The 27,740-nt window shown below is 45.0% G+C and overlaps 1 protein-coding gene across 1 annotated transcript in view; it reads left to right on the top strand.

The window, feature by feature from the left end:
• LOC121293057 (IQ motif and SEC7 domain-containing protein 3-like) overlaps positions 1-27,740 on the top strand; it is a 272,674-nt gene that overhangs the window by 161,302 nt on the left and 83,632 nt on the right. The window contains exons 6-7 of the mRNA XM_041215648.1: positions 3,751-3,917; positions 21,245-21,384. Coding sequence (XP_041071582.1) covers positions 3,751-3,917; positions 21,245-21,384 — 307 coding nt within the window. The remainder of the gene's footprint in view (positions 1-3,750; positions 3,918-21,244; positions 21,385-27,740) is intronic.

A 27,740-nucleotide genomic window follows, 5' to 3' on the forward strand; every position in this document is an offset into this window, starting at 1 on the left:
TCCTCTGGCCTACCACTACTTTTTGCCGCTTTGTATGCCTTAGTTTTTGATTGGATATTCTCCTTGACCACCTTTGTTAACCATGGGTGATTCATCCTTCTCATCGAATCCTTCTTTTTGACCGGGATAAATTTTTGCTGAACATTATGAAATATCTACTTAAATGTCTGCCACTCTCTGTACACTGACCTTCCACTTAGTCTATTTTCCCATCCCGCTTTGGACAACTCTTTCTTCATACTTCTGTAATTGCCCTTATTTGAGCTGAGGACATCGGTTTGAGACCCGAGTTGCTCGCTCTCAAACTGAATTTGAAATTCTACCATGTTGTGATTGCTACCCCTTAGAGGATTCTTCACTACGCTATCTCTGATTAATCCCCCCTCATTACACATTATTAGATCTAAAATAGCCTGTTTCCAGGTAGGTTCTGCAAAGTATTGCTCTAAGAAACAATCCCTGATGCATTCTACAAATTCGTCTTCCATGTTACACCTGCCAATTCGATTTGTCCAGTTAATATGCAGATTAAAATCACCCAGGGCAATTGTAGCACCCTTCCTACACACCTCCATTATTTCCCGATTTATACTTTGTCCTACAGTGAGGCAAATCTTTGGGGGTCCAGAAATGACTCCCACCCTTGACTTCTTCCCCTTGCTATTCCTTATTTGCACCCAAACCGATTCCACATCACGATCTATTGCACCTATACCACTCTTCACCACCACACTGATACCTTTCTTTGTTAACAAAACTACCCCACCTCCTTTTCCTTTTTGCCTATTTTTCCGGAACGTTGAATACCCTTGAATATTGAATTTCCAGTCTTGGGCACGCTGCAACCACGTCTCTGTAATAGCTATCAAGTCATATTAATTATTTCTATTTGTGCCGTCAACTCACCTATCTTGTTACAAATGCTGTGTGAATTCAGATAAAGAGCCTTAATCTTTGACTTTTTATGATTATTGCTCATTCTGTTCCGATTTCTGCTGCACTGTTCTGCTTACATTCTCTGCCCCTTCCTATCACACTTTGATTATCGTTCACCTCTTCACTACCCTGCACCTCTGCTCTCTCATTTCTTTTTGATTTTTTAAACTTCTCTTCAATTAGACCCTCCCACCCACACTAATTAGTTTAAAGTCCTATATACATCCCTAGTTATACAATTCGCCAGCATGATTCAAATGAAGCCCGTCCCAACGGAACAGTTCTCTCCTTCCCCAGTACTAGTGCCATTGCCCCATGAATTGGAACCTATTTCTCCCATACCAATCTTTGAGCCATGCATTTACCTCTCTAATTTTATTTATCCTATGCCAATTTGCACGTGGCTCAGGTGGTAATCCAGAAATTATTACCTTCGTGGTTCTGCTTTATAATTTAGCTCTGAGCATCTTGTAGTCCCTGAGCAGAACCTCTTTCCTATCCTATCAATGTCTTTGGTGCCTACGTGGACCATGACAATTGGATCCTTCCTCTCCCACTCCAAGTTCCTCTCCAGCCCAGAAGTGATGTCCTTAACCTTGGCACCAGGTAGGCAACACAGCCTTTGAGACTCTCTGTCTTTGCTGCAGAGAACAGTAGCTATTTCCCTAGCCATGTTATCCCCTATTACTACTACATTTCACTTTTCTCCCCTCGCTTAAATGGTGCTCTGTACCAAGGTGCTGAGGTCAGTTCACTCATCCTCTCTACCTTGGTCCACACCAAGAGCAAGAACCTTGTACGTATTGGACAAGGGCACCAGCTTGAGGCTACTCCAAAATTAAATTATAGAAACCCATGTCTGCCTCACTCACTGTCACACCCTCCTGTCCCTGACCACGGTCCAAATTTGATGTAATTAATCGAAGGGGTGTGACTGTCTCCTGGAACACAGTGCCCAGATAACTCTCCCCCTCCCTGATGTGTCGCAGTGTCTGCAGCTCCAACTCCAGCTCATCAACTCTGAGCCGAAGTTCCTTGAGCAGCCAACATTTGCTACAGATGTGGTCACCGTGTATCGCACCAGCGTCCATCAGCACCCACACACAACAGCTGCAACACATCACCTGCCCAACCACCTCTATTTTATTTAATTAATTAATTTGGATGTTAAATGTTTTAAAAGTGAATTTTTAAACTGTACTCTTCAGCTGTAATAATGCCTCCTGATTTAAACCACCTGGCCAATCAAAAGAGACATGGAAGAGAAACCCACCAATCACCTCCTATTTTCCTTTGACGTCACACTTTGGCTCTGGCAGGTAGAAACAGGTCCTCCTCTCACACTCTCCTCTAGGTTCTGCTGACTGCCTGTCCCAGGATCCTTCTTTTGCACTCTCCTCTAGGTGCTGCTGACTGCCTGTCCCAGAGTCCTCCTCTCATGCTCTCCTAGGTGCTGCTGACTGCCTGGCTCAGGGCCCACCTCTCGCACTCTCCTCTAGGTTCTGCAGACTGCCTGGCCAAGGTTCTCCTCTTGGACTCTCCTCAGGAGGTGGAAGGCCAGATCATCCATAAACATATGGACCATTTAAGAAAATGAGAGACAAATTACCAAGATTTGGTTCCACTAGTGATCATGATCAGGTCTGCGTTTCCTGTTAAGGATACTCAACCCAGGACAGACATAACTGATGTTCCTATAAGAGTTGAGGATACAGAAATACAAGTGCCCACCGAAGCAACTGATTTTCAGGAAACTCTGGAAAAGGAGGTTCCTGACAAAGAATCTGAAGTTGTGGAGCTGCGATGTTCCACACATACCAGGAAACCACCTTAAAGACTAAACTTGTAAATTCCTTACCCAATGTAAATATTATGTTTTCTTGAAAAATATATACTTGTAAATATAATATGTAGCCAAGTTAATGAGGGAGGAATGTAGTAATTATGGTTTTATTTAGTGTGTAATGTACCTTTAAGAATAATACTTGTTAAGGAAGATCACATAATCTGGACATAACCATTTGAACTTTGAATGCGCTGGTTTTGTGTCAGGAAACTAAAATGCTGACCCAAGGAGTGGATTTAAGTTATCCCCTGCCTCTTTTCCCACTCTCTCATCTAAATAAAAACCCTACCCGCCATATACAAAGCCACATGAGATATATATTTTTGTTTTAATGCTGGCTTTTAATCTGACATTTTTGGAGCTGAAGGAAAAGTTGGATGATGGGTTCCTTGGCTCTGAACTGAACTGCAATAGCATTTCACAAGATTTAAAATCTGCTTCCCACACAAACAGAAAGCTTATAAGCTACAACAGATCAGCTTGTTTTTGGCTAATGTAAGAAGCTCAATAATGCACATTGCCGACAAGTGAGACGTCAATATGTAGCATCACTAATCTGTTCAACAAGCTCAGTGCAATAAAGAGCCCAAGAGCATTTATATTAGAACGATAATAGTGTCATTGGTAGAAGGATTTTTGGGTGAATGTCAGAAAAGTCACTGACGTATCTCCTGCCTCCTTATGCTCTGTACAACAGGAGCTTCGTTGACACATTGGACAAATTATTAAGATCTTAATTAATCCAAGTATAAAAAAAGCAGCTCATTACTTTGATGTAACAAATCCCACTGGAGGATTGTATCCTATTGTGGAGGATTCTTATCCAATACTGTCAATTTTACTACAAAGTATGTATTGGATTTTATAGGCTTCTATTCTATTGTCAGCAATCGTAAAGACTGAGTCAGCAAATCACTCATCAATGTATGATTTCAATTGTTATTAACTATTCTGTCTGTTTCTTTCAGTCAACGTTATTGCATGTGCAACCCAGACGTGGTTCAACAGTTCCACAATCCAGATACCATCTTCATCTTGGCTTTTGCTATCATTTTGCTTAACACAGACATGTACAGCCCCAACATTAAACCCGATCGAAAAATGATGCTGGAAGACTTCATCCGTAACTTGCGAGGTGAGTGCAGCTATCAAACATTAAGTGAAAGTGACATTAACATTACACTGACACTAAAGAAACTGTTTTACAGGGTTCTACCAGGCTAAATGAAGAGAGATCTTGTGGCCTTGTGGGTAGTGCCTCTATCTCTGAACCAGAAGCTCCAGATTACATCCCACTCCAAGCCTTGTTGACCAGGGAAGGAACATTCAAGACCTGGCCAAACAGGTTGATAATCAAGCTGGCAGTTCTGACAGTATCTGTGTAGAGAGAAACAGAGCTAATGTTTTGAGTCCACATGGGTTCTTTAGAGCTCTGAAAAAGAGTCCTATGAACTGTTTCTCTCTTCTGAGATGCTGCCAGGCCTGTGGAGTTTTCCCAGCATTTCCTGTTTTTATTTCAGATTTCCAGCACCTGCAGTTATTTGCTTTTATGATAATCAACCTGCTACTTCTTCTAACATGACCATGGCAGGCAGTAAGAGCTGGAGAGATTCTTGGTCAGTCATGCTTGATGGGGAGTGGTACCGATCAAACTATAATCACTTGCTTCTCTCTGAAACAGATAGAGATGCTTATGGTTCCCTACAGACTATAGCTAATTACAGACAGACTAGGATAAATGATTTACTTATTCTGGAAGTTGGAACATGTACTGACAATTAAAAATAATTACAGCATAAAAACGAAACCTCATAATTAAGTAAAGCAAGATAATTATCAGGAACAGGTTGCTTCAGTGTATATATTCCATTTCTAGAGGACATATGAACAGATATGAAAATATTATTTGATGGTGACGCCGGGAGATAAAACACCATGGGTGGATTTTACTATTCACGGTGAGTTTGGAGGTGGGGGGGCATTTAATTGGTGGAGAGTGATGGGTGGGATTTCCCGTCTCCCTGCCTCTGCTCCAATTAAGTCCATGGTGGGAGGGCTCATGAACACTCACTTAATTACCCATATAAGGGCCTCATCCTGCCACTGCTGGTATTCAACCAGCAGTAGGCAAGACAGTTGCCATACAGGAAGCCCAGAAAGCAAACGTTTACACATTTATGTAATGCGAGTTTTGCTGACCAGGCCAGCATTTGTTGCCCATCTCTAATTGCTCTTGAACTGAGTGGCATGCTATGGGCACTGAATTATAGGGAGGTATAGTGGTATTGTCACTGGATGAGTAAACCAAAGACACTGGGTAATGCTCTGGGGACCCGGGTTCGAATGCCGCCATGGTAGATGGTGGAATATCAATTCAATAAAAATCTGGAATTAAAAGTTATAATGATGACCATGAAACCTTTGTTGTTAACACCCATTTGGTTCACGAATGTCCTTTAAGCAAGGAAATCTTCTGTCCTTACTTGGTCTGGCCTACATGTGATTCCATACCCACAGCAATGCAGTTGACTCTAAAATGCCCTCTGAAATGGCCTAGCAAGCCACTCAGTTGTAGCAAAGCTTCTACAAAGTCACAAAAAAAGAATGAAACCGGATGGACCACCTGGCATCAACCAGGTGGGGGCTAGTGACAAAATTGGGAGAGCTGTCTCACATACTAGTCAAGCAACAGCCTGATATTGTCATCCTCATGGAATCATACCTTACAGATAACGTCCCAGACACCACCATCACCATCCCTGGGTATGTCCTGTCCCACTGGCAGAACAGATCCAGCAGAGGTGGCGGCACAGTGGTATACAGTCGGGAGAAAGTTGCCCTGGGAGTCCTCAACCTTGACTCGGGCCCCACGAAGTCTCATGGCATCAGGTCAAATAAGGGCAAGGAAACCTCCTGCTGATTACCACATACTGCCCTCCCTCAGCTGATAAATCAGTGCTCCTCCATGTTGAACACCACTTGGCGGAAGCACTGAGGGTGGCAAAGGTGCAGAATGTACTCTGGATGGGGGACTTCAATGTCCATGAGAGTGGCTTGGGAGCATCACTACTGACCGAGCTGTCCGAGTCCTAAAGGACATAGCTGCTAGACTGCGGCAGGTGGCGAGGGAACCGACAAGAGGGAAAAACATACTTGACCTCATCCTCACCAACTGCCTGCCATAGATGCATCTGTCCATGGCATTATCGGTAGGAGTGACCACTGCACTGTCTTTGTGGAGACAGACGTCAGCCTTCACATTGAGGATACCTTCCATCGTGTTGTGTGGCACTGCTAAATGGGATAGATTTCGAACAGATCTAGCAACTCAAGAATGGGTATCCATGATGCACTGTGGGCCATTGGCAGCAGCAGATTTATACTTGAACACAATCTGTAAACTCGTGGCCCAGCACATCCCACACTCTACCATTACCATCAAGGCAGGGGATCAACCCTGGTTCAATGAAGAGTGTAGGCGGGCATGCTAGGAGCAGCACCAGGCATATCTAAAAATCAGGTGTTAATCTGGTGAAGCTATAACACAGGACCACTTGAGTGCCAAACAGTGTAAGCAGCAAGTGGTAGACAGAGCTAAGCAATCCCACAACCAACAGATCAGATCTAAGCTCTGCAGTCCTGCCACATCCAGTCATGAATGGCCGTGGACAATTAAATAACTCACTGGAGGATAAGGCTCCACAAATGTCCCCATCCTCAATGAAGGGGGAGCCCAGCACATCAGTGCAAAAGATAAGACTTTTGCTGCAATCTTCAGCCAGAAGTGCTGAGTGGATGATCCATCTCGGCCTCCTCTGGAGGTCCCCAGCATCTAGAAGCCAGCCTCAAGCCAATTCGATTCACTCCACGTGATATGAAGAAACGGCTGAAGGCACTGGATACTGCAAAGGCTATGGGTCCTGACAATATTCCAGCAATAGGACTGAAGACTTGTGCTCCAGAATTGCCACACCCCCAGCTAAGCTGTTCCAGTACAGCTACAACACTGGCATATACCCGGCTATGTGGAAAATTGCCCAGGTATATCCTGTACGCAAAAAGCAGGACAAATCCAACCCAACTACTGTCCCATCGATCTACCCTCGATCATCAGTAAAGTAAGGGAAGGGGTCATCAACAGTAATATCAAGAGGCACTTGCTGAGCAATAACCTGCTCACTGATGCCCAGTTTGGGTTCCGCCAGGGCCACTCAGCTCCTGACCTCACTACAGCCTTGTTTCAAAAATGGACAAAAGAGCTGAACTCCTGAGGTGAGGTGAGAGTGATTGCCTTTGACATCAAGGCAGCATTTGACCAAGTGTGGCGTCAAGGAGCCCTAGCAAAATTGGAGTCAATGGGAATCGGGGAAAACTCTCCACTGGTTGGAGTCATACCTAGCACAAAGGAAGATGGTTGTGGTTGTTGGGGTAAGTCATTTCAGTTCCAGGACATCAATAGTGGAGTTCCTCAGGGTAGTGTCCTTGGCCCAACCATCTTCAGCTGCTTCGTCAATGATCTTCCTTCCATCATAAGGTTAGCAGTTGGGGTGCTCGCTGATGATTGCACGATATTCAGCACCATTTGTAACTCCTCAGATGCTGAAGCAGTCCATGTCCAAATGCAGCAAGACCTGGACAATATCCAGGCTTGAACTGACAAGTGGCAAGTAAAATCATGCCACATAAGTGCCAGGTAATGACGATCTCCAACAAAAGAGAATCTAATCATCGTCCCTTGATGTTCAATAGCATTACCATCACTGAATCCCCCACTATCAACATCTTGGGAGTTACCATTGACCAGAAACTGAACTGGACTAGCCATATAATTTCCAAGGCTTCAAGGGCAGGTCAGAGGCTAGGAATTGTGCATCGAGCAACTCACCTCCTGACTCCCCAAAGCCTTCCCACCATCAATAATGCACAAGTCAGGAGTGTGATGGAATACTCTCCACTTGCCTGGATGAGTGCAGCTCCAACAACACTCAGGAAGCTTGACACCATCCAAGACAAAGCAGCCCACTTGATTGGTATCACATCCACAAACATCGCTCCCTCCACTACTGACGCACAGCAGCAGCGTGTACCATCTACAAAATACACTGCAGGAATTCACCAAGGCTACTTAGACAGCACCTTCCAAACCCATGACCGCTACCATCTAGAAGGACATGGGCAGCAGATAGATGGGAACTTCACCACCTGGATGTTCCCCTCCAAGTCACTCACCATCCTGACTTGGAAATATATTGTCATTCCTTCACTGTCGCTAGGTCAAAATCCTGGAATTCCTTTCCTAATAGCACTCTGTGTGTCACAAATGGACTGCAGCAGTTCAAGAAGGCAGCTCACCACCACCTTCTCAAGGGCAATTAGGGATGGGCCATAAAAGCTGACCCAGCCAGTGAAGCCCACATCCCGTGAATGAATTTAAAAAAAAATTCCAGTGGGCCTTCCCATAAGGAGGTGGTGTGGTGCTATCACCGGCTCTCCAGCCAAAGGGCAAGACCTCCATTGCCTGCATTAAATACTGCTCTTGTCACTCCTAGTATTTGACTTTAAATCCAGTTTAGACAACCCCACTTCTGATGAGGGTCACTCAACAACAGTGATTACAGGAAAATATGGTAGCAAGTCTGAACCCTTAAATATGATATTGATAAGGGTGTCTTTGAAGAATTCTGTTGAAGCAGATATAGCAGTTGAAGTAGAATGTTAGAGCCAACAGTCTCCTGCCAAAGCAGGAAGAACACGACTGATCACCTCTAATTTTCAATTATATAAAGGCTGATTCATCAAATTAAGTCACTATGCAATCTACTATCTGCCGCACTCCCACAAGTCCCTCACTTTCCAAGACCTCTACCAAATCCTTTATATGAGAAGTCTCATATTTTACCTTCTATCATCCTACTGCTAAAAGTTGAAAGCATTCACCTACATGAACTCAGAACTCTGTATGATCTTATTTACACAATGAGGACTTCAAAACCCTGCGTCAGTGTTTTGTTCAAAAAGTTTAATGCAGCGTTGTTGGCTGCCACTCCAAAAGCCACAAAACAGAACAAAGAAAAGGATGTAGCTAGTGGTCAGATATCTATATGGATATTGAGTAAAGAGAAGGAACCTATCACCCTAATGGTGGTATACTATTAACCAATAAAAAATGAATTATTAAATGGTGGAGCAGGTTCAAGGGGCTGACTAGCCTACTCCTGTTCCTAATTCATATGTTTTTTGTTCGAATTGGAGGAAGAAATATGAACGAAAACCCACAAAGTGAATAGCCATTATAGAAAACTAACAAGAGATTCAACTGCCCTTAAATGAATTGACAGGAAGAAGTAGTGAAAAGAGAAAAGGAAATCAAGTTTTAAGGTCTATACAGGATTCTTTTCTCACTTAGGATTTTTTGGTCAGCGTGTGGGTGCGATCGGCGGGCCCAGGAGTGGCTGGGGAACAGACTGCTGCCCGTGATCGGTGCCTGGCTGGGTGTGGGGGCGGGAGGAGGCTGGGTGCTGATATAAGCACGGGCATGGGGAGAGTGCAGAATGAAAGCTCCCTGAAGGCAGAGAGCTGCCTCAGGGAGCTGAAGAATTTAAAAGCAATAAGGAAAGATTTTAAAATCCAGAAAAAAATGCCCACACATCGGAATCAGTCACCTGAACATATACTTGATGAAAATTCTGTCAATACTTTTTTATTTTTTTAATTTAATAACGGAAACCTCAGCCTGCCCTTGGATGAGGTTTCATCAAAAATGCAAAGTCCACCTGACAGATTTGCCCATCCGCCAAATGTAAGGTTGGAAAGACCATGATAAATTGGTGACAATTGGAACTTTAATGGGCTTAATTGCCCTCTTAATTGTCAATGGGTGCACTTCTGACTTTTGCACACAATTAAGAGGAAATGAGGGTGGAACTAAAGGTAAACTGGGAGAAAATCTTAAAGTCAAAACAAAACAGTGGGAAATATTTAAAAGGGTAATCAATAGAGTTGTAGAGAAATAAATTCCATTAAACATAAATTACAAGCATGCTAATTCTTGGGCACCGTGCATAAATAAAAAACTAAGAAAATTGAATCTAAAGAAAAAGATGTATGGGAAGCGCTTGGATACTAAAGGAGAGGAGGACAAAAAGGAGTATGAAGAGTTGAGGGGCAAGTTAGTTAAAGAAACATCAGGAAAGAAAAGAGAAATTACAAAATCAAATGATGTAGGAATATAGAAATATTAATACATTGTTCAATAGTGACATAAGTAACAAAAAGAAAATTAAAGTACGGATCGGGCCATTAAGAATGAGCAAGATTAATTTGTAGGTAATGATAGAGAAATGATAGAAGAATTGAATAACTACTATACCTCAGTTTTTACTGAAGAAGGTAACAAACAGAAAGCGGAATTTTCCGTGCCCGCTGGCATTGGGTGTTTCAGCGGCGTGTGTACACAATATGGTGAAAAGGCCAAATATCAATTTCATGACACCAGGACCTTTCCCACATCGCGGATATCCGAGAAGCAGAATATATTGGAGCCTGACAGCAACGGCATTCGGGAGGAGTGCCCATGGCATGCTGGGTGGATTCTCGTGAACGTGGCTCCGTCGCAAAACAGCTCATGGAAGGTGGAAAGTCACCATTGAGGGTCTGCTCACAATGGATGATGGTTGAGGGGATGGAGAGGAAGGTGCACCTGTGTTTGGGAGAGGAAGATGTACCAAAAGGTGGGAGACGAAGGTCTAGGATCGACTGGAAGAGGAAGAGGTGTTGGGGGGGTGGGGTGTGGGGTGATGAGGTTGGGAGGGGTTGAATGAAACTGTTGATGGGTGAGGTTGGGAGGGGGGAATGAAGATGTCAGGGGGGTGAGGTTGGGATGGGGGAGAAAAGCTGTCGGGTGGAGGCTGGGGGGAGTGGGACTACTGGGGGAATGATGGGGTAATGGGGAGATGATGTCAATTGGGGAGGTAGGTATAAGGGAGGGTGTAAGGGAAGGAATTTGGAGGGGGGAAGGAGTCCAGAGGGTGGAAGAAGTCAGTAGGGGTAGGACTTCCAAGGGGGGAACGGGTTCTGGGGGGTTGTGGTTCTGGGGGGGTGGGGAGAAGAGGTTCCAGTGGGGGAAGGGGTTCCAAGGGGGGAAAGGGTTCCAATGGAGGAAGGGATTCCAATGGGCAAAGGGATTCCGGGGTGGGGGGGCGGGTGGGGGGAGGAGTCTGGAGGTGGGGATGTCCAGGTGAATATGCAAGGGAGTGCTCTGATGAGTCCATGACTGCCACCTGGGGAGTGAATTGAGGGTGGGCCTGGTACAAGGGAATGGTGAGAATGACCTAGGGCAGAGTGAGGCAGTAGAGTGGGAGGGTGAGTATTTGACGGTGTCAGTAGAAGGGACAGGGAGGGTGGTTGGCGGGGACTCGGAGGCAGACACGGACCCTGGGGTGGGAAGGAGGTGGTCGGGAGATTAGTGTGGAAGGGGGTGGGATTTTTGGGAAGGAAGGGAAAGTGCTTGTTCACTTGGACATTCCTAAAAGAAAAGCGTTATGGCTGGTAGATCATGGAGAGGAGGTGGAATGTGATGCCACGGGGGTCAACAATGACGGGGAAAGGAACTGAGTACCTGGGGGAGGGGAAAGGATGGGGGAGTGAAAGAAAAACTGTATTACCACCATGCGAGATCAGGTGCTGCATGGGAATGTGATCAGTGGGTGGGTGGAGATGCAGGTCAGCTCAGATGGACAACTGAAAGCGAACCCCAGCAGGCAGCATCGAAAATGCTCAAGACATTTGAGTGTGATACGGGAAGGATCCGCGTGCATGGGAGGCACCGAAAGGCCCTGCCTATGCACGCGCGCGCACACACAAACTTCTCCCTCCAGAACCACTCATGGGCCGGCTGCATGCAGCTGAACTGCTACTGGGGGGATTGTAGTGGAAGGACTCGCAAAGCCTGTCAATGAAGCTGAAATACACCATTACACATTATTCATTGAAAGTGCATATATTTCCAGATTGTAAAGTAACAAAACATGTCCACTAATGCAACCAGCTGCGATTAGAATTTCTTAATTTCTGAATGCCTTAGACTTCTAGGTGTTGCCCTGACATCTGCAGCAGGGGTGGAGACAGCCCTGTGCCTCTGATGCCTTTGGCTTGGGTGCTCTGGAGAGCTGAGGCCTTGGGGGCCCCGGCTTGCTCTGGCTGTCCTCCTATGGGCCAACTGCTCTCTGAGGTGACAGAGGATGAGGTTGAGGGGGGTCACAGGCAAAGGGAACTTGGAGGGAGAGCACAGCCTCTGATATTCCTGAGTGGATGACCCAGGGGTGTCCAGCTGCCGCTCCTCTTCCCTTTGGGTGCCTGGGGACCCAGCCTGACATCCTTAAGGGAAGGAGTACCTTGGGGTACATTGAGGTGGCCCGTTTCCTTCTCCTGTCGCCACTGCAGGAATTCACCATGGCTCCCATGATGGAGTGCAGATCTGCACATATCTCCGCGTTTTACTGCACCAGGGTCTCCATGGAGTCAGCCATACTCCCTATGGAGACCTCAATACGTGCATATGAGGCACCACTTCATCAGAGAGCAGGCGGACACACTCCTCTGACTCGCATATCACTCTGTTGAGGACTTCCAACAGATCTGTGTGATGTTCACTCGCCTTCTGCTGAATCTCCAGGATGAGTTGGAAGTCCAAGTCCAGAGGTTCGTCATTTGACTCAGACCTCTCAGATGTCTCTTCCCCATAGTCCTCCAAGTGCCGGGGAGCACGGCCAAACCTGCCTTCTCCTGCTGCGGACATATGTCCATGCGGTGATCACCAGATTGTGAACTCGAGCCTGCTCTAGATCTAGGTCCCACTGAGGTGTGTATCCCTGCGTTGGTGGAGGGTGTGGGTAAGTGCTGTGACAGGTCTTCCAGGTTGCTTATTTCCAGCTCTTCAATGGAGGAGGAGTCCTCTTGGCTTGAGGTTAGGGCGTAGATGGAGCTGAGGGACTGGCTGGCTGAGGCTGTCGGTCGCTTGGCAGAGCTCCCTGTGAACCAAAGTAGAGATAATTAGTGCATGTCAGCACAGTCAAAAGCAGGAAAGAGAACACTCACATTTGCATTGAGAGCACGATGTTATGGTGCAGGATCCTCACAAGGGTGTTTACCGCTGACCTCAGCGTCATCGCAGGCACAGTCCACATCCTCACTCGTCAACGCAATGACATGCTCCTCATGGTGAATGAGGAGCCTAATGTGGGCCACACAACCCCAGTCTGGGACCTCTCCTTGCTGATGTGAGCAGGCTTCTCCTGCATGAAAACAGATGGAGAGAGTCAGAGCAGGACACATGGCACTGTGTGGAATGTTTGTGTAGTGAGTGAATGAGGACATGAGTTCCAGAGGATATGAGTCTGAGGAAGATATGCGGGTGTGTGTGAGAGTTAGTGGTGTTGTCCCTTGAGATGGGAAATTCCTGTAGACTTGTGATGGGTTTGTGAGTGTATGATTTGAGAGCGATGAAAAGAGTGACTTATGCTGGCGGAACGGATGAGGCCATTCATCCTCTTGTGGCAGTGGGTGGCTGTCCTCTTTTGCAGAGCGTTGGCCCTGACCACTGCTACCACCACCTCCTAAGCCAGATTGGTGATGTTGCTGACCATCCTGCAGCCAGTGTGGGGGTAGGGACCATCATGGTGGGCCTGCACTGCATCCAAAAGGCGCTCGAGGGACGCGTCATTAAACCTGGGGGTTGCAGTCTTTTGGCCTTTTGGGGCCATGTCTTCCATGCAGGAGTCATGGGCTGGAAGAACTGAGAGGTGTACACGTTGCTGCACTGTAAATATGGCGCCCGGCGTGATGAAGCAAGAGATGATGGCATGGCGGGCAAATGAGAGCCCACCTGCCATCGAAACGGCGTGTTTCCCGGGAATGCATATTTAATGTGATGGGATTGGGATGATTTGGCGTGAGAAGGTAGTGAGAAGGGCCAGCAGGTAAAACTTCATTTTTCCTGCCCACTACTGCACTTGGTGCAAATCTGGGATGATCCTGCCCAGACATTTCACTAGAGGAGGAGTTTAAAAATAATATTAATACAGTTGGGATAAAAAAGGAGAAAATAATGAACACACTAGCAAATCTAAAAGCAGACAAGAGTAATAGAATAGTGTTACGATCTTGTTAGAGACTGTTAATTTAAAAAAAATTAGAAGAAATCCAAAATCACAATTCTTTACTAAAAGAATGAAGCCACAAGATTCCATGGTTTGAAACTGAAGAATTTTTACCACACAAGTGTCAAACTGAGGAAACACTAAATATTATGTTAGATAAAACTTCCTATTTTCTAATATCCAGAATCAACATAACGTGAACATGAATTAACAGGTAAGTCATGGGCATTTATAAATTACACAGTAAATGGCAGATGCAGCTAAGACAGATCTTATGAATTGGCTCAGCAGTTCAAACAGCATTTAAGTGCTCAAATTCTGTCACAAAGTCCTTCAAAACTCTGTCTTCCTTACAAAGAATTTCAGCTCCTTTCCTTCTAGGATATTGCCTGATCATCAGCTGACAGCAGCACACAACCAACCCAAGTTCCATCGGCATGGTCTTCACCAAAAATGGCAGACTTCTGCAGAACCTGGTCAACTTGGCCTGGATGGCATAGACTCACCAATGTTATCTTCAAATAACAGAATTAGCTGCGGCAACTATATCTTTTATTCTTAGCTTCTGGATCTAGCCTCTGACTTCGTCAGTGTTCTTCAGCTTGTCTGTAATGCATTAGTGGACTCATCAACCACTACTACCAGTTAGGATTAACCTGTGTCCTTTTATATCTTTCAACCAGGTTCCATCTGCTTAGAATATTTGGTTTACAAATCTTAGTTTTTTTTATGTTTCCTTAGAAGCTGTGAGAGCCAATTTCCTTTCTATGGTTCCCTTTCCTATTTCCTTTTTCTGTTTCCCCCATTGAGTTTATGTTTCAGTTAGGGTCTGCATCAAAAAATACAAACTTCAGAAGCATGTATTCCCCCATACTAGATGTCATATACTTGGATATCCAAAAGGCCTTTGATTAGGTACCGCATGACAAAGGATAGAGCATGTGGAGCCCAGGGACAAATAGCTGAATGGATAGCAAATTAGCTAAAAAAATGTAGAAAGCGGAGATTTGGGATACAGGGTAGTTTTCAGATTGGAAGAAGGTAGTAAGCAGTGTTCCACAATGATCCCTGCTGGGACCACTGTTATTCATAATTTATATCAATGATTTAGATATAGGAATTTCAAAATATGCAAATAATACCAAACTATGGAGTATAGTTGACACTGAGATAGAATGCAACATAATACAGTAATAATAATACAGTACATAACATAATACAGTAAAACAATCAAGTCAGAGGGAGTACAGCTGCATTAAGTTTCAGGGGAGTAAGGCAAGGCTGGATGGCCTCTAATGCCAGGACTATTACAGTTAAAACAGATGAGTTAAGGGTGAGGATTGACATGTGGAATTGTGATATAATAGCCATCACAGAGACATTGTTGAGGAAGGGACAGGATTGGCAGCTTAACATTCCGGGATATAGAATCTTCAGGCGAGACAGGGGAGGGCATAAAAGAGGGGGAGGCATTGCAATATTAGTTAAGGAGTCAGCTACTGCATGAAGGAGAGGTGATATCTTGGAGGGGGCATCAAATGAAGCTTTGTGGGTAGAGTTTAGGAATAAAAAAGGGACAGCCACATTGTTAGGGGTTTATTATAGACCCCCAGATAGTCAGCTGGAAATTGAGGAGCAAATGTGTGCACAGTTCACAGAGGTGTGTAAAAACAATAACAGTCAGGTGATTTCAACTTTCCCAACATTAATTGGGATAGACATAGTGTTAAGGGCTAGGATGGAGTGGATTTCCTGAAATGTGTACAGGAGAACTTTTAGGTCAATATGTAGAGGGTCCAACAAGGGACGGCGCAGTGCTGGACCTAATTCTGGGGAATGAAGCCGGACAGGGGGCTGAGGTGGTGGTGGGAGAGCAGTTTAGTGATAGCGATCACAACATGGTACGATTTAAGCTTATTATGGAGAAGTTGCAAAAAAATATTTTGGACTGGAGGAGAGTGGATTTTAGTAAAATAAGGCAGGATCTGGCCAAGGTAGACTGGGAACAGCTACTTGTGGGGAAATCTACAGAAAAGTAGTGGGGGGGTGAGGGGGGCATTCAGAAAGGAAATGGGGAGGATACAAGCTCAACGTGTTCCCTCTAGGGTGATAGGAAGAAGTAACAAACCCAGAGAACCATGGATGACCAGAAATATTCAGGATAAGATGAGAAGGAAAAGGGAGGCTTTTAGCAGGTAGAAGGGGAGCAGATCAGCAGAGGCATTAGTGGAGTACAGAAAGTGCAGGGTGGAGCTTAGGAAAGCAACTAAGAGAGCAAAGAGGGGATAGGTGAAAGCTCTGGCTGTTAAAAGTAGGGAAAATCCCAAAATATTCTATAAGTATATCAATGGGAAGAGGACAACCAGGGAAAGAGTAGGGCCCATTAGGGACCAGGGGGGCAATCTATGGGTGGAGCCAGAGGACATCAGTAGAGTGTTGAGCAAATACTTCACATCTGTCTTCACCCAAGAGAATGAGGATGAAGGTATGGAACTCGGGGAGAGGGACTGCGAGGTTCTTGAGCAAATTGATATAGGGAGTGACAAGGCATTGGATGTGTTGGCAGGCTTAAAAATGGACAATTCTCCAGGTCCGGATGATTTGTGTCCGAGACTGCTGAGGGAGGCAAGGGAGGATATCTCGGGTTCTGACCCAAATTTTTATTTCCTCTCTGGCCACAGGGGAGGTGCCAGAGGACTGGAGAACAGCGAATGTGGTTCCGCTATTTAAGAAGGGTTGTAGAGATAAGTCAGGAAACTACAGACCAGTGAGCCTCACACCAGTGGTAGGGAAGCTATTGGAGAAAATTCTGAAGGGGAGAACCTATCTCCACTTGGAGAGGCAAGGTTTGATCAGGAATAATAAGCATGGCTTTGTCAGATGAAGGTCATGCCTAACAAATTTGATTGACTTTTTTGAGGAGGTGACCAGGTGTGTGGATGAGGGTAGTGCAGTTGATGCAGTTTATATGGATTTCAGCAAAGCCTTTGACAAGGTCCCACTTGGGAGACTTATAAAGAAAGCAAATGCACATGTGCTACAGGATAATTTGATAAGATGGATTCAAAATTGGCTTAGTTGTAGGAGACAGAGGGTGATGACAGAAGGCTGCTTTAGTGATTGGAAGCCCGTGTCCAGTGGCTTATCACAGGGATCCGTGCTGGGTCCCATATTATTCGTCATTTATATAAATTATATAGATGACTCTGTGGGGGGTAGGTTAAGTAAGTTTGTGGGTGACACAAAGATTGGTCGGGTGGCTAACAGTGAGGTTGAGTGTCTTGGGCTACAGGAAGATGTAGACGGGATGGTCAAATGGGCAGATAAGTGGCAGATGGAATTTAACCCTGAAAAGTGTGAGGTGATACACTTTGGAGGGAGCAATTTAACAAGGAAGTATTCAATGAACAGCATGACACGAGGAAGTTCTGAGGAACAAAGGGACCTTGGCGTGTGTGTCCATAGATCTCTGAAGGCAGAGGGGCATGTTAGTGGGATGGTGAAAAAGGCACTTGGGACATTTGCCTTTATCAATCGAGGCATAGATTACAAAAGGAGGAAGATCATGTTGAAGTTGTATAGAACCTTGGTGAGGCGACAGCTGGAGTACTGTGTGCAGTTCTGGTTGCTACATTATAGGAAGGATGTGATTACACTGGAGGGAGTGCAGAGGAGATTCACGAGGATATTGCCTGGAATGAAACATTTAAGTTATGAAGAGGTTTGATAGACTTGGGTTGTTTTTGTTGAAGCAGAGAAGACTGAGGGGTTACCTGATCGAGGTGTATAAGATTATGAGGGGCATGGACAGATGGATAGGGAGTAGCTGTGCCCCTTAGTTGAAGGGTCAGTCACGAGGGGACACAAGTTCAAGGTGAGGGTCAGGAGGTTTATGGGGGATATGAGGAAAAACCTTTTTACCCAGGGGGTGGTGACGGTCTGGAATGTGCTGCCTGGGAGGTTGGTGGAGGCAGGTTGCCTCACATCCTTTAAAAAGTACCTGGATGAGCACTTGGCACATCATAACATTCAAGGCTATGGGCCAAGTGCTGGTAAATGGGATTAGGTTGGTAGATCAGGTGTTCCTCACGAGTCGGTGAAGACTTGGAGGGCCTCTTCTGCACTTTGTGATTCTGTGATAATATAAGACATTAGAAAATTTTCAGGGTGGGCAGTTAGTTGGCAAATTAACTTTAACATAGATAAATATGACGTGATGTTCTTTGGTAGAAAATTTAGAAACATCACGCGCACCTTAGAAAATAAGAAACTGAGTTGGGTAGAAGAGCAAAGTGGTCAAGAGAGACAGGTGAACAAATCATTAAACGTAATGTTGCAAGTGAGCACGGCAATTAAAAATGCCACAAAGTACTGGGATTTATTTTTAGGTGAATGGACCTATAAGGTGATGTAATTACTGTATGTTAAACTTGTTGAGAATACTGCAGATGCTAGAAATAGAGTGGTTCATGTCTCCGTATTATCAAAGGGACAAGAAGCACTGGAGAAAGGGCAGAAAAGATTTGGAAAGATGGTACCAGAACTAAGATTAAAATTATCAAAGTGGTGCTCTTCTCTTCAGAAAAGAGAAGACTTAGATAGGTGACCTGATAATTAAAAAGAAGTCTATGAATGCATTGATCAGAGTAGATGTGGAGAGAAAGAATCTCGTGAAAGAATCCAAAACTAGGGGACATGAATACCTTCCAAACCCACGACCTTTACTACCTTCCAAACCCATGACCTTTACCACCTTCCAAACCCATGACCTTTACCACCTTCCAAAACCATGACCCTTACCACCTTCCAAAACCATGACCTCCGTCACTTAGAAAGCCAAGGGCAGCAGAAGCATGGGAGCATCACCACCTGCAAGTTTCTTTTGAAGTCACTCACCATCCTGACTTGGAACTATATCGCCATTCCTTCACTGTCGCTGGGTCAAAATCCTGGAAATCCCTCCCTATCAGGACTGTGGGTGTGCCTACACCACATGGACTGCAGCGGTTCAAGAAGGCAGCTCACCATCACCTTCTCAAGGGCAATTAGGCATGGGCAATAAATGATGACCTAGTCAGCGACACTCACATCCTGTGAATAAATTTTTTAAAATACATGATATTACTACAAGAGGTGGTTGAGGCAACTACCTTGGATGCTTTCAAAAGGAAACTAGATAAGCACATGAGAGAAAAGGGAATAGAAAGACATTCTGAAAGGCTGAGATGGAACAGTAGGAGACTCAACAAACACTGGCGCAGACTAGTTGGACTAAATAACCTGTTTCCATGCTGAACATTCAGTGTATTCTCTGGAATCAATGTCCTTAGAAGCCCTTTTATGTGGAGCTTATATATAATGAAGAGCAGCATCCATTAGCCTTTTTGATTACGTTGCGCACTTCAGGAAAGTTATTCCTTTCTGTGGAGGAACAATACTCTCAATACCTTCCTGCTCTTTTTATTTGTTCATTATTGTAGCTCGAGTCTTCTTTCAAGGCCACCCTGATTATGTGTCAGACAGAAGAGCTTGGTTGGCTGTGAAAGCAGTGACACTTGCCCTTGAAAATATAATGGGCGATTGTTAAAAGCATTGCAATCCTTAAGAAAACCGAAGAAGCTAAAACATTGCATGATGACCCTTGCCCAGCCTTTACCAATATTGTCTTGCCAGTTTGCCTTCAACAACTTCTCCCTCTCCTACAGGTTTTCCTGTAAATCTGTCTTATTATATCCAATACCCCCTCTTCCTGGGGTCTTGGGGGTTTTTAGTGATGTTGATGCTCCCCCAGTTGTCCTTCTTTGGCACCAGTTATGCACCATTATTTTTCTGTTGGTGCAAGAGAAGATAATGTTACAGATCTGAGAATGTCATGGAACCTTCCCACATATGAAGCCATGATTGCCATGTTGATCAAAACTGAAGCCATCTGTTTCATTATCTGAAGTGGTAGGCAAAGTGAGTTGAGTGTTGAGTAAAGTCTTGGGTACCAATCATGGGATGCTTAAGTCTTCGTATAAACTGGGCAAACCAAATTTGCAGTAATAGGGGGTGGGGGGTGAGTTCATTGATTACATTCAGAACAATTTTCTTAAATCAAATACAAAAACAGAATTACCTGGAAAAACTCAGCAGGTCTGGCAGCATCGGCGGAGAAGAAAAGAGTTGACGTTTCGAGTCCTCATGACCCTTCGATGTTTTTGTTTTGGATTTCCAGCATCCGCAGTTTTTTTGTTTTTATTCTTAAATCAAATGTTGTGCAGTAAGACATTATAACCTTGTAGCAAAGGACCTCTGGTGATGAATGATCACAGTAGGGTAGAATTTTAATTTTAAAGAGTGCCTTAAAGGTGAAGAAAGAGGCAGAGAGGTTTAGGGAAGGAATTCTAAAGCTTAGGGCCCTGCCAGCTTATAGCACTGCAGCCAACAGTGGAGCATTGAAAAGGAGATTACAGTCATTTCAAAAACACAGTAATTAAAATACCTTGTGCAAGACCATCCTCACTGACTCATTGGGAAACCTGAGGGTTCCACTCAATGCTGACATCATCAGGCTTCTGCTCTTTCTGCCATCCTACTGAAAAATGATGCTCCTCTTTAACTAGCTCCTGGACTTTAAATGCAGCACCAGAGCTGCAGCTCCACCTCAAGCCAGTGGAGGGTGGTTTTCTGGCCTTCAAACTGCTCTGCAGGCCAATGAGGGATATGGAATGAAGATGCAGAAAGTTAGAGATAGTTTATTAGTGAGAAAAGGGACGACACTGACTAAAACCACTCACAGGATAATTCTGGCTGACAGATGTGGATATAACATATTTCAACAATGCTATTTTAATTGGACTTAAAAGCTGGAATTAATTGTAAATTTGACTTTAGCTTCACTTTCAGTGAGTGCTGAAAATTAAAGTGAAAATAGGATTGGAAAATGTCCCTGTCAATCATCTGGAATTGGATCATCACCATTTCATTGTTTGGAATCATATATACTCCATTCCTGCCCATGTCCCACATTTCATCCTCCACCCCCACCTCTAATAGAATAAGTGAGCAGTAAGTCCAATTATTTTTACATATAAAAAATGGTCCTTTTAATCACTGCCTGAAAACAATCTGTCATGAGGATGAGGAGCCTTCTGTGAGGATCAGTAAAACAGTTATTTTACATGTCTGGACATGGCCAACATGTTTGCTTTTAAATTTCAACATGCACCAACTCTAAATATTAGTAAACTGAGTTCATCTTGATTTTACGTGGTACTTTTTATCTGTTGTTTCTGTCTTCTATCCCTTCCTATTCCCCAACAAGGTGTGGATGATGGAGTGGACATTCCTCGTGAGATGGTTGTTGGTATTTACGAACGAATTCAACAGAAAGAATTAAAGTCCAATGAAGATCATGTGACATATGTAACCAAGGTAGAAAAATCAATCGTGGGGATGAAAGCAGTAAGTTCACTGTATGTAGTTGACTATTTGTGTCTCTGTTATAACTGGAGAAATGTAGCCTGTGATGCAACCTCAGTTGTTCTGGATTTTCCTCCTTTTCATTCCCTTAATATACTTTCTGTGGCAACAATTATCTGGTTAATGGCTTTTCTCAAACTCAGTGCTATGTGGCTGGCTGAGAGCTTTCTCTTTAACCTTTAAGATGAAATGCTTGACTCCTGTGTGCTAATCCTTCCAGCAATCTGGGTGAAAACTGAAGAAACACATCTAACTGAAGGAAAAGAGTTTGGGTAGATTGTTGCCTTTGTGAGATAGTGTAAGATAGGTGAGGGTGAATTAGCAGCCTGTTTTACATCTCTTCCAATGTTAACTTCTATTGAAACCAATTTGCCATCTCCCACTGTGGACTATCGCCAGAATCAAAACCTGCCAGTTTGAGTTATAAGTGGCACTGGGACATAAACTCACTGGCTGCTAAATATGGCTTCTTCTTAGCGGAGTAACTCATTGGCTCCTAAATGGTGTCTGCACACAAACATCTGGTGTAAGCCATGGGGACAACATTTAGGTGAATGTGTTAGCATGTACTTGGTGCATCGCTGGAAGTATACAGAGTCGGCAGATTGTGACATCAATCAGCATGTACTGCCAGTGCTGCCATTTTGGAGCTAAAGGTGATGGAAGTTCTTAAACCTGCACTTCTGAACATGCACTCAGCAGGACAAAGTACTCTCCATCATTGCTATTTAAAGGGATCATCAACTACTTACAGGTTAGTTGCTAATTGGCTGGTGCTGTGATTGTAGGAGCATTTGATGGTTTCTAGAATTCTTTAAAGCTGCTGTAGTGGTGTGGCACATGCTGAAGAACTTTGTCCTGAATTCAAGTGTAACATGAGATTCAAGCACATGGACTGCACGAAGATTATAAAACAGGGACCCTTTATTCTACTTGCATCAAATCTTTATAAAGACTAATAGAAAAGCTTAAATTAAAGGAATATCTATTTACAATCAATTTTCATGGCTGATGCTCCAGTTCCACCTGGATACCGTTGAGAGCTGAGCTCCTGATCTCTAAACAGCTGGATAGCAGAATTCAATTGGTGGAGCCCCTTTTGCTAACTTCCTGTGACCACATGAACCTGATTACCTTGTCTCTTAGACTTGAAAGGGGTCTTCCTCTCCTTGTGGCCTCTCGAACTCAGAGGTGCTGTCTGCAGCAACTCTTTGCCCTCTCTGCTGCTACTGCCTGGCTCTCAAGCCACTGTCAGAGGCCTCAGTCTGCCCCATTCATGGTCTCTGCTCCTCAATGCAGTGACTCACCAGCTTTGAACTGGTGGTCCAGCTCCTTACTGCAGCCCTGCGCTCTCCCTCTCTCCATGAGGCTTCTGGTCTCTCCTCCCTCTTAAGCCCATGTTCTGGGTTCAGGCCCTGCCTCCAGCTCTCTTCTGTGCTCCCAGTTCAGGCCTTACCTCACACTTACTGAGGACTTCAGCTCTTGTCCTGAGGGGAGCTCCCAAGGCCGACCGAATCCACTGCCTCACATCCTCCCAGCACTGATGACCTCTGCTGGTGGAGACGTAGGGCCCCACAGGGAATGCCTCGCAATGGGTGAGGTGTGGTCTCCAGCCCAACCCCAAAGCTGATGTCAGGACGCCTGTCCCGTTACACCCTTCCCTGCTTAAGAGTTGTCATCCCGGCAACTATGTGCATTGCATAGTGACTGTTTTCGAAGCAATCACATCACAGCAATCACAGCAGGTTCAGTTGAGCTATGATGGTGAGCGCGTTCAAATCCACATTGGTGGGAGCATTTTTATCATGCAAGATCTGGGCACATCAGGGTTTGAATGATATCCAGCATTTGCTCAAGATGATCTTCTCAACCCCTCATCCGTAATGGCACTTTCAATGTGATCCGGGTTTCTTAATGGATCAGCCATGTAAGAGACCAGGTCAGTCATGTTTCCTGGGATTGTGTGATCAGCAGCACTGGTCGCTTTAGCTGCAGCCTCACTGCAGGTCATCTCTACATCCTCTTCCAGTACTGGAGTAAGCCTCCTCACGCCAGATATGTTCTCTGGGTTCACAACACACAGGTCACTCTGGGAGGTGGAGTAGTGATGTTAATAAGGGAAGAGATCAGTACGTTGGTGAGCGTGGATCTTAGATTGAAGGATCAAGATCTTGGGCGGAACTAAGAAAGACTAAGGAGCAGAAAGCATTGGTAGGAGTTGTTTATAGGCCATCAAACTGTAATGATAATGTTGAGTACAGTGTAAATTAGAAAATTAGAGCAGCATGTAACACGGGTAATACAGTAATAATAATGGGCAACTTCAGTTTATATATAGACTGGGTAAACCTGATCAGCACTAATGTTGTTGAGGATGAATTCCTGGGGCAGAACTTTTCGTCTCGTGGGCGGCGCATACCCAACCTGAACAGGAGTAAAATAGTGTCCGATGATGTTGGGTGAATATCTTAACGTCATCGTGCATCGCACAATATTTCGCTTGGCGGGTGCGCGCAGGTGCTGAAGTGGTGCCCGCCATTAACTAACAGGCCACTTAAGGCCTTAACAATCCAATTGACTGTGATTTTTCCTTGCCCATGCAATTTTCTGCTCGTCGCACGGGCAAAACAGGCGAGCAGCCAGCCGACATTTTCACAAATCTCATCCAAGGGTAGGATAAAAAGGGTCAGTAGCATTTTCAGTGTGAGTAGTGAACTGTTTTGGAGATAGTTTGCAGCTAGTTGCTTATTGGTCCTTGGCAGCTTCATCTGTGTTTGGGGCTTTATTCTTAGCATTTCCAGGCCAAATTTAATGGCATTGTTGTCTGCCAAGCCCCCTGAGGATTCAGACCATGTGGACCCTTCCAGGTCTCAGACAGCCTTCTGTAACCATGGTAATGGGAATTGTGGTCTCGGCTGGAGGCACCTCATCTGAGGAGGAAGAGAGGGGCAGAACAGAGAGAAGGCCAGGTGTCCCAATGCAGCTTCCAGGGGAGGAACCTGTAGGAGGAGAGGCGCAGGCACAAGGGATGCAGGGCCAGTAGGAAGTCCAAGGTGGAAAGGGCCACAGAAGATGGCACTGTCCTGCTGCCAGGGTTTACAGGGTCACAGTGGCTCTTAACTTCTGTGCCTCTGGCTCTTTCCAGGGCTCAGCAGGGGATCTTTGTGGAGTCTCCCAATCAGCTGTCTATTGTTGCATCAAGCTGGTGACAGAAGCTCTGTTCAGGCGGGTACTGAACTTTATTCTTTACTGTACGGACGAGGCCAGCCAGGCTGAGCGAGCCAGAGGCTTTGCAGTGATTGTTGGGTTGCTCCATGTCCAGGGTGCAATCAATTGCACACATGTGGCCATTAAGGTGCCAGTGGGTCAGCCGGGTGCCTTCGTCAACAGGAAGGGCTTCCACTCCATGAACGTATAGATAGCGTGTGACCATATGATGCAGATTCTGCAAGTGTGTGCAAGGTACCCTGGCAGCTCCCATGACGCTTATATCCTGAGACACTCCCAGGTGCCAAGGCTCTTCGGTGCTCCAGCCTGCCTGGATGGATGGCTACTGGGTGACAAGGGCTATCCAATGAAGAGGTGACTCATGATGTCTTTCCGCCACCCAAGAACAGATACAGAGAAGCGTTATATGAGTCATGCCTCACACAAGGGCGGTAGTAGAGAGAACCATAGGCCTTCTCAAGATGTGTTTCTGATGCCTGGACCATTCAGGGAAAGCACCACAATACCCCCCCAGAGCAGGTGTCACTGATGGCGGTTGCATGCTGCGCTCTCCACAATCTGGCACTGGCAAGGGGGGACCCACTGGAGGAAGAGGATCTTGACGCAGCTGTACAGGCCACAGACGATGAATCCAGTAATGAATCCGAAGAAGAGCACGGTGAGGAGATCACTGAGGGCGTGGAGCCAGACCTCGGTAATCTCCAAGGAGGCAGGGACACCAGGGATGCCTTGATCCAGCGGTCCTTCAGCTAGGCTACCAAAGATCAGCTTCAAATGCATGCCAGGGCTGCCTCCTCCATCCCAGATGTCTGAAAGGACCCTTTCATTTGAACACAAAGAACACTTAGTGCCTGTGCAATAAGGTTCAGAGCCACATTACATACTGGCGTACCCTGCACCAATAAAGTAAAAAGGTGAAGCATACTCAGGCCATGAGGACAAAAACAAAATTTATCTCATTTGGACAAATCCAAACTATTTACATAAACTCCTCTGGTCTTCATTCCCAGACCAGTATAGATAACGTAAACTTAAATGAACATAAAATCAACTGTGACCTCTTGTGCTCACTTACCTTTGTGAGCGCTATGTCTAGGTGCTCCCCCATCGCTGGCACCAGCATTAGTCATAAAGTCATAGGAGTCTACAGCACAGAAAAAGGCCCTTCGGCCCATCAAGTCTGCGCCAGTCAAACAAGTACCTAACTATTCTAATCCCATTTTCCAGCACTAGCCTGTATGCCATGGCACATCCAAATACTTCTTAAATGTTATGAGTGTTTTTGCCTCTACCACCCTTTCAGACAGTGAGTTCCAGATTCCCACCACCCTCTGGGTGAAAAAATTCCTCCTCACATGCCCTCTAAACCTCTTGCCCCTTACCTTAAATCTATGCCCCTTGGTTATTGATCCCTCCACCAAGGGGAAAAGTTCCTTTCTGTCTATCCTATCTATGCCCCTCAATTTTATACACCTCAATCATGATCCCCCTCAATCTCCTCTGCTCCAGGGAAAATAACACCAGTCTATCCAACCTCTCCTCATAACTAAAACTCTCCAGCCTAGGCAGCATCCTGGTAAATCTCCTCTGCAATCACATCCTTCCTATAATGCGGATTCCAGAACTGCACGCAATACTCTGTGGCCTAACCAGCGTTTCATACAGTTCCAGCATAACCTCCCTGCTCTTATATTCCATGCCTTGGCTAATAAAGGCAAGTATCCCATATGCCTTTTTAACATTGGAGACAGCCTGCTGACTGTGCCGCCTTGTTGGCCTTGATGACCTTGGTGGTCCTCCTCTGGCCAGTGGAGCCTGTGCTAGCCCCACCTGGGAGGCTTATGTTCTGTTACCTCAAAGCCTTCAGACCAGCTGCCACACACACACACACACACACACAAACACACACAGACCCCACTATTACTCTACCGTACAATAAATTCCAATAACATTATGAAAATTATTGTATCTTCCTGACACTGCAGCATGGCTGGTGAATGGCTGTTGACCTCCACTGGGGAGACTACAGATGGCCTTGGAGTTAAGTTATCCTTCAAATAATATTGCAGACAGCACTCCGAAATTTAAAAAAAAACTGTATTACAAGGGAATGTGCCTTGTCTCAACATGTTTCATTTCCTGATCCTTCATAAAACAGTTCTTTGCTAGGGTATGATCTAGTGAATTTTGCCATTAAGTTTACCTTTACCTTCAGAATGGCTGTTGAATAACTTGTCAGCACATTTTAATCATTTCCCACACCTCCAGTTAGCAGGACATTTGCTGCAAAGCTGAAACATACCAAACAGTGGGCATTTTGAGGGTGGCTGTTCAATCAGAATTTGTGGCAGAGTACCCATGTGAGATCCTATCCACATGCAGTGCACCTTAGTCAACAACAACTTTCATTTATATAGCTCTGATGACGAATCATACGGACTCAAAACGTTAACTGTCTTCCTCTCCGCAGATGCTGAGAGACCTGCTGAGTTTTTCCAGCTATTTTTGTTTTTGTTTCATTTATATAGCACTTTCAATGCAGTAAAGTATTTCACAGGCGTGTTATTGAACAAAATTTCACACCAAGCCACGTATACAAATATTAGGGCAGATCCAAAAGTTTGTTCAAAGAGGTATGTTTGAAGGAGTACCTTAAAGGAGGAAAGAGAGGTAAAGAATCAGAGGTATTCCAGAGCTGGGGGATTAAGGCACGACCACCAAAGGTGGAGTGATTAAAATCAAGGATGCTGAAGAGGCAAAGGATTGTAGGGCTGGAGGAGGTTGTAGAGGTCGGGAGGGAAAAAGCTATGGAGGGATTTGATAACAAGGATGAGAATTTTAAAATCATTGACATTGCATAGCCAGGAGCCAGTGTAGGTCAGTGAGCATAAAGGTGATGAATGAATAGGTTTGCTGCAAATTCAGAGTCAGGCAGTAGAGTTTTGAAGACCTTGAGTTTACGGAGGGTGGAAGATGGCAAGTCAGCCAGCCAGAAGTCCTTTGGAATAGTCAAGTCTAGAGGTAACAAAGACATGTTGGCAGTTTCAGCAGCAGGTGAGCTGATGCATAGTCAGGTGATGTTAGAGGTGAAAAGAAGGTGAAAACTGACA

The sequence above is a fragment of the Carcharodon carcharias genome, chromosome 21 (assembly GCF_017639515.1).
Source record: "Carcharodon carcharias isolate sCarCar2 chromosome 21, sCarCar2.pri, whole genome shotgun sequence".
Lineage (NCBI taxonomy): Eukaryota > Metazoa > Chordata > Chondrichthyes > Lamniformes > Lamnidae > Carcharodon > Carcharodon carcharias.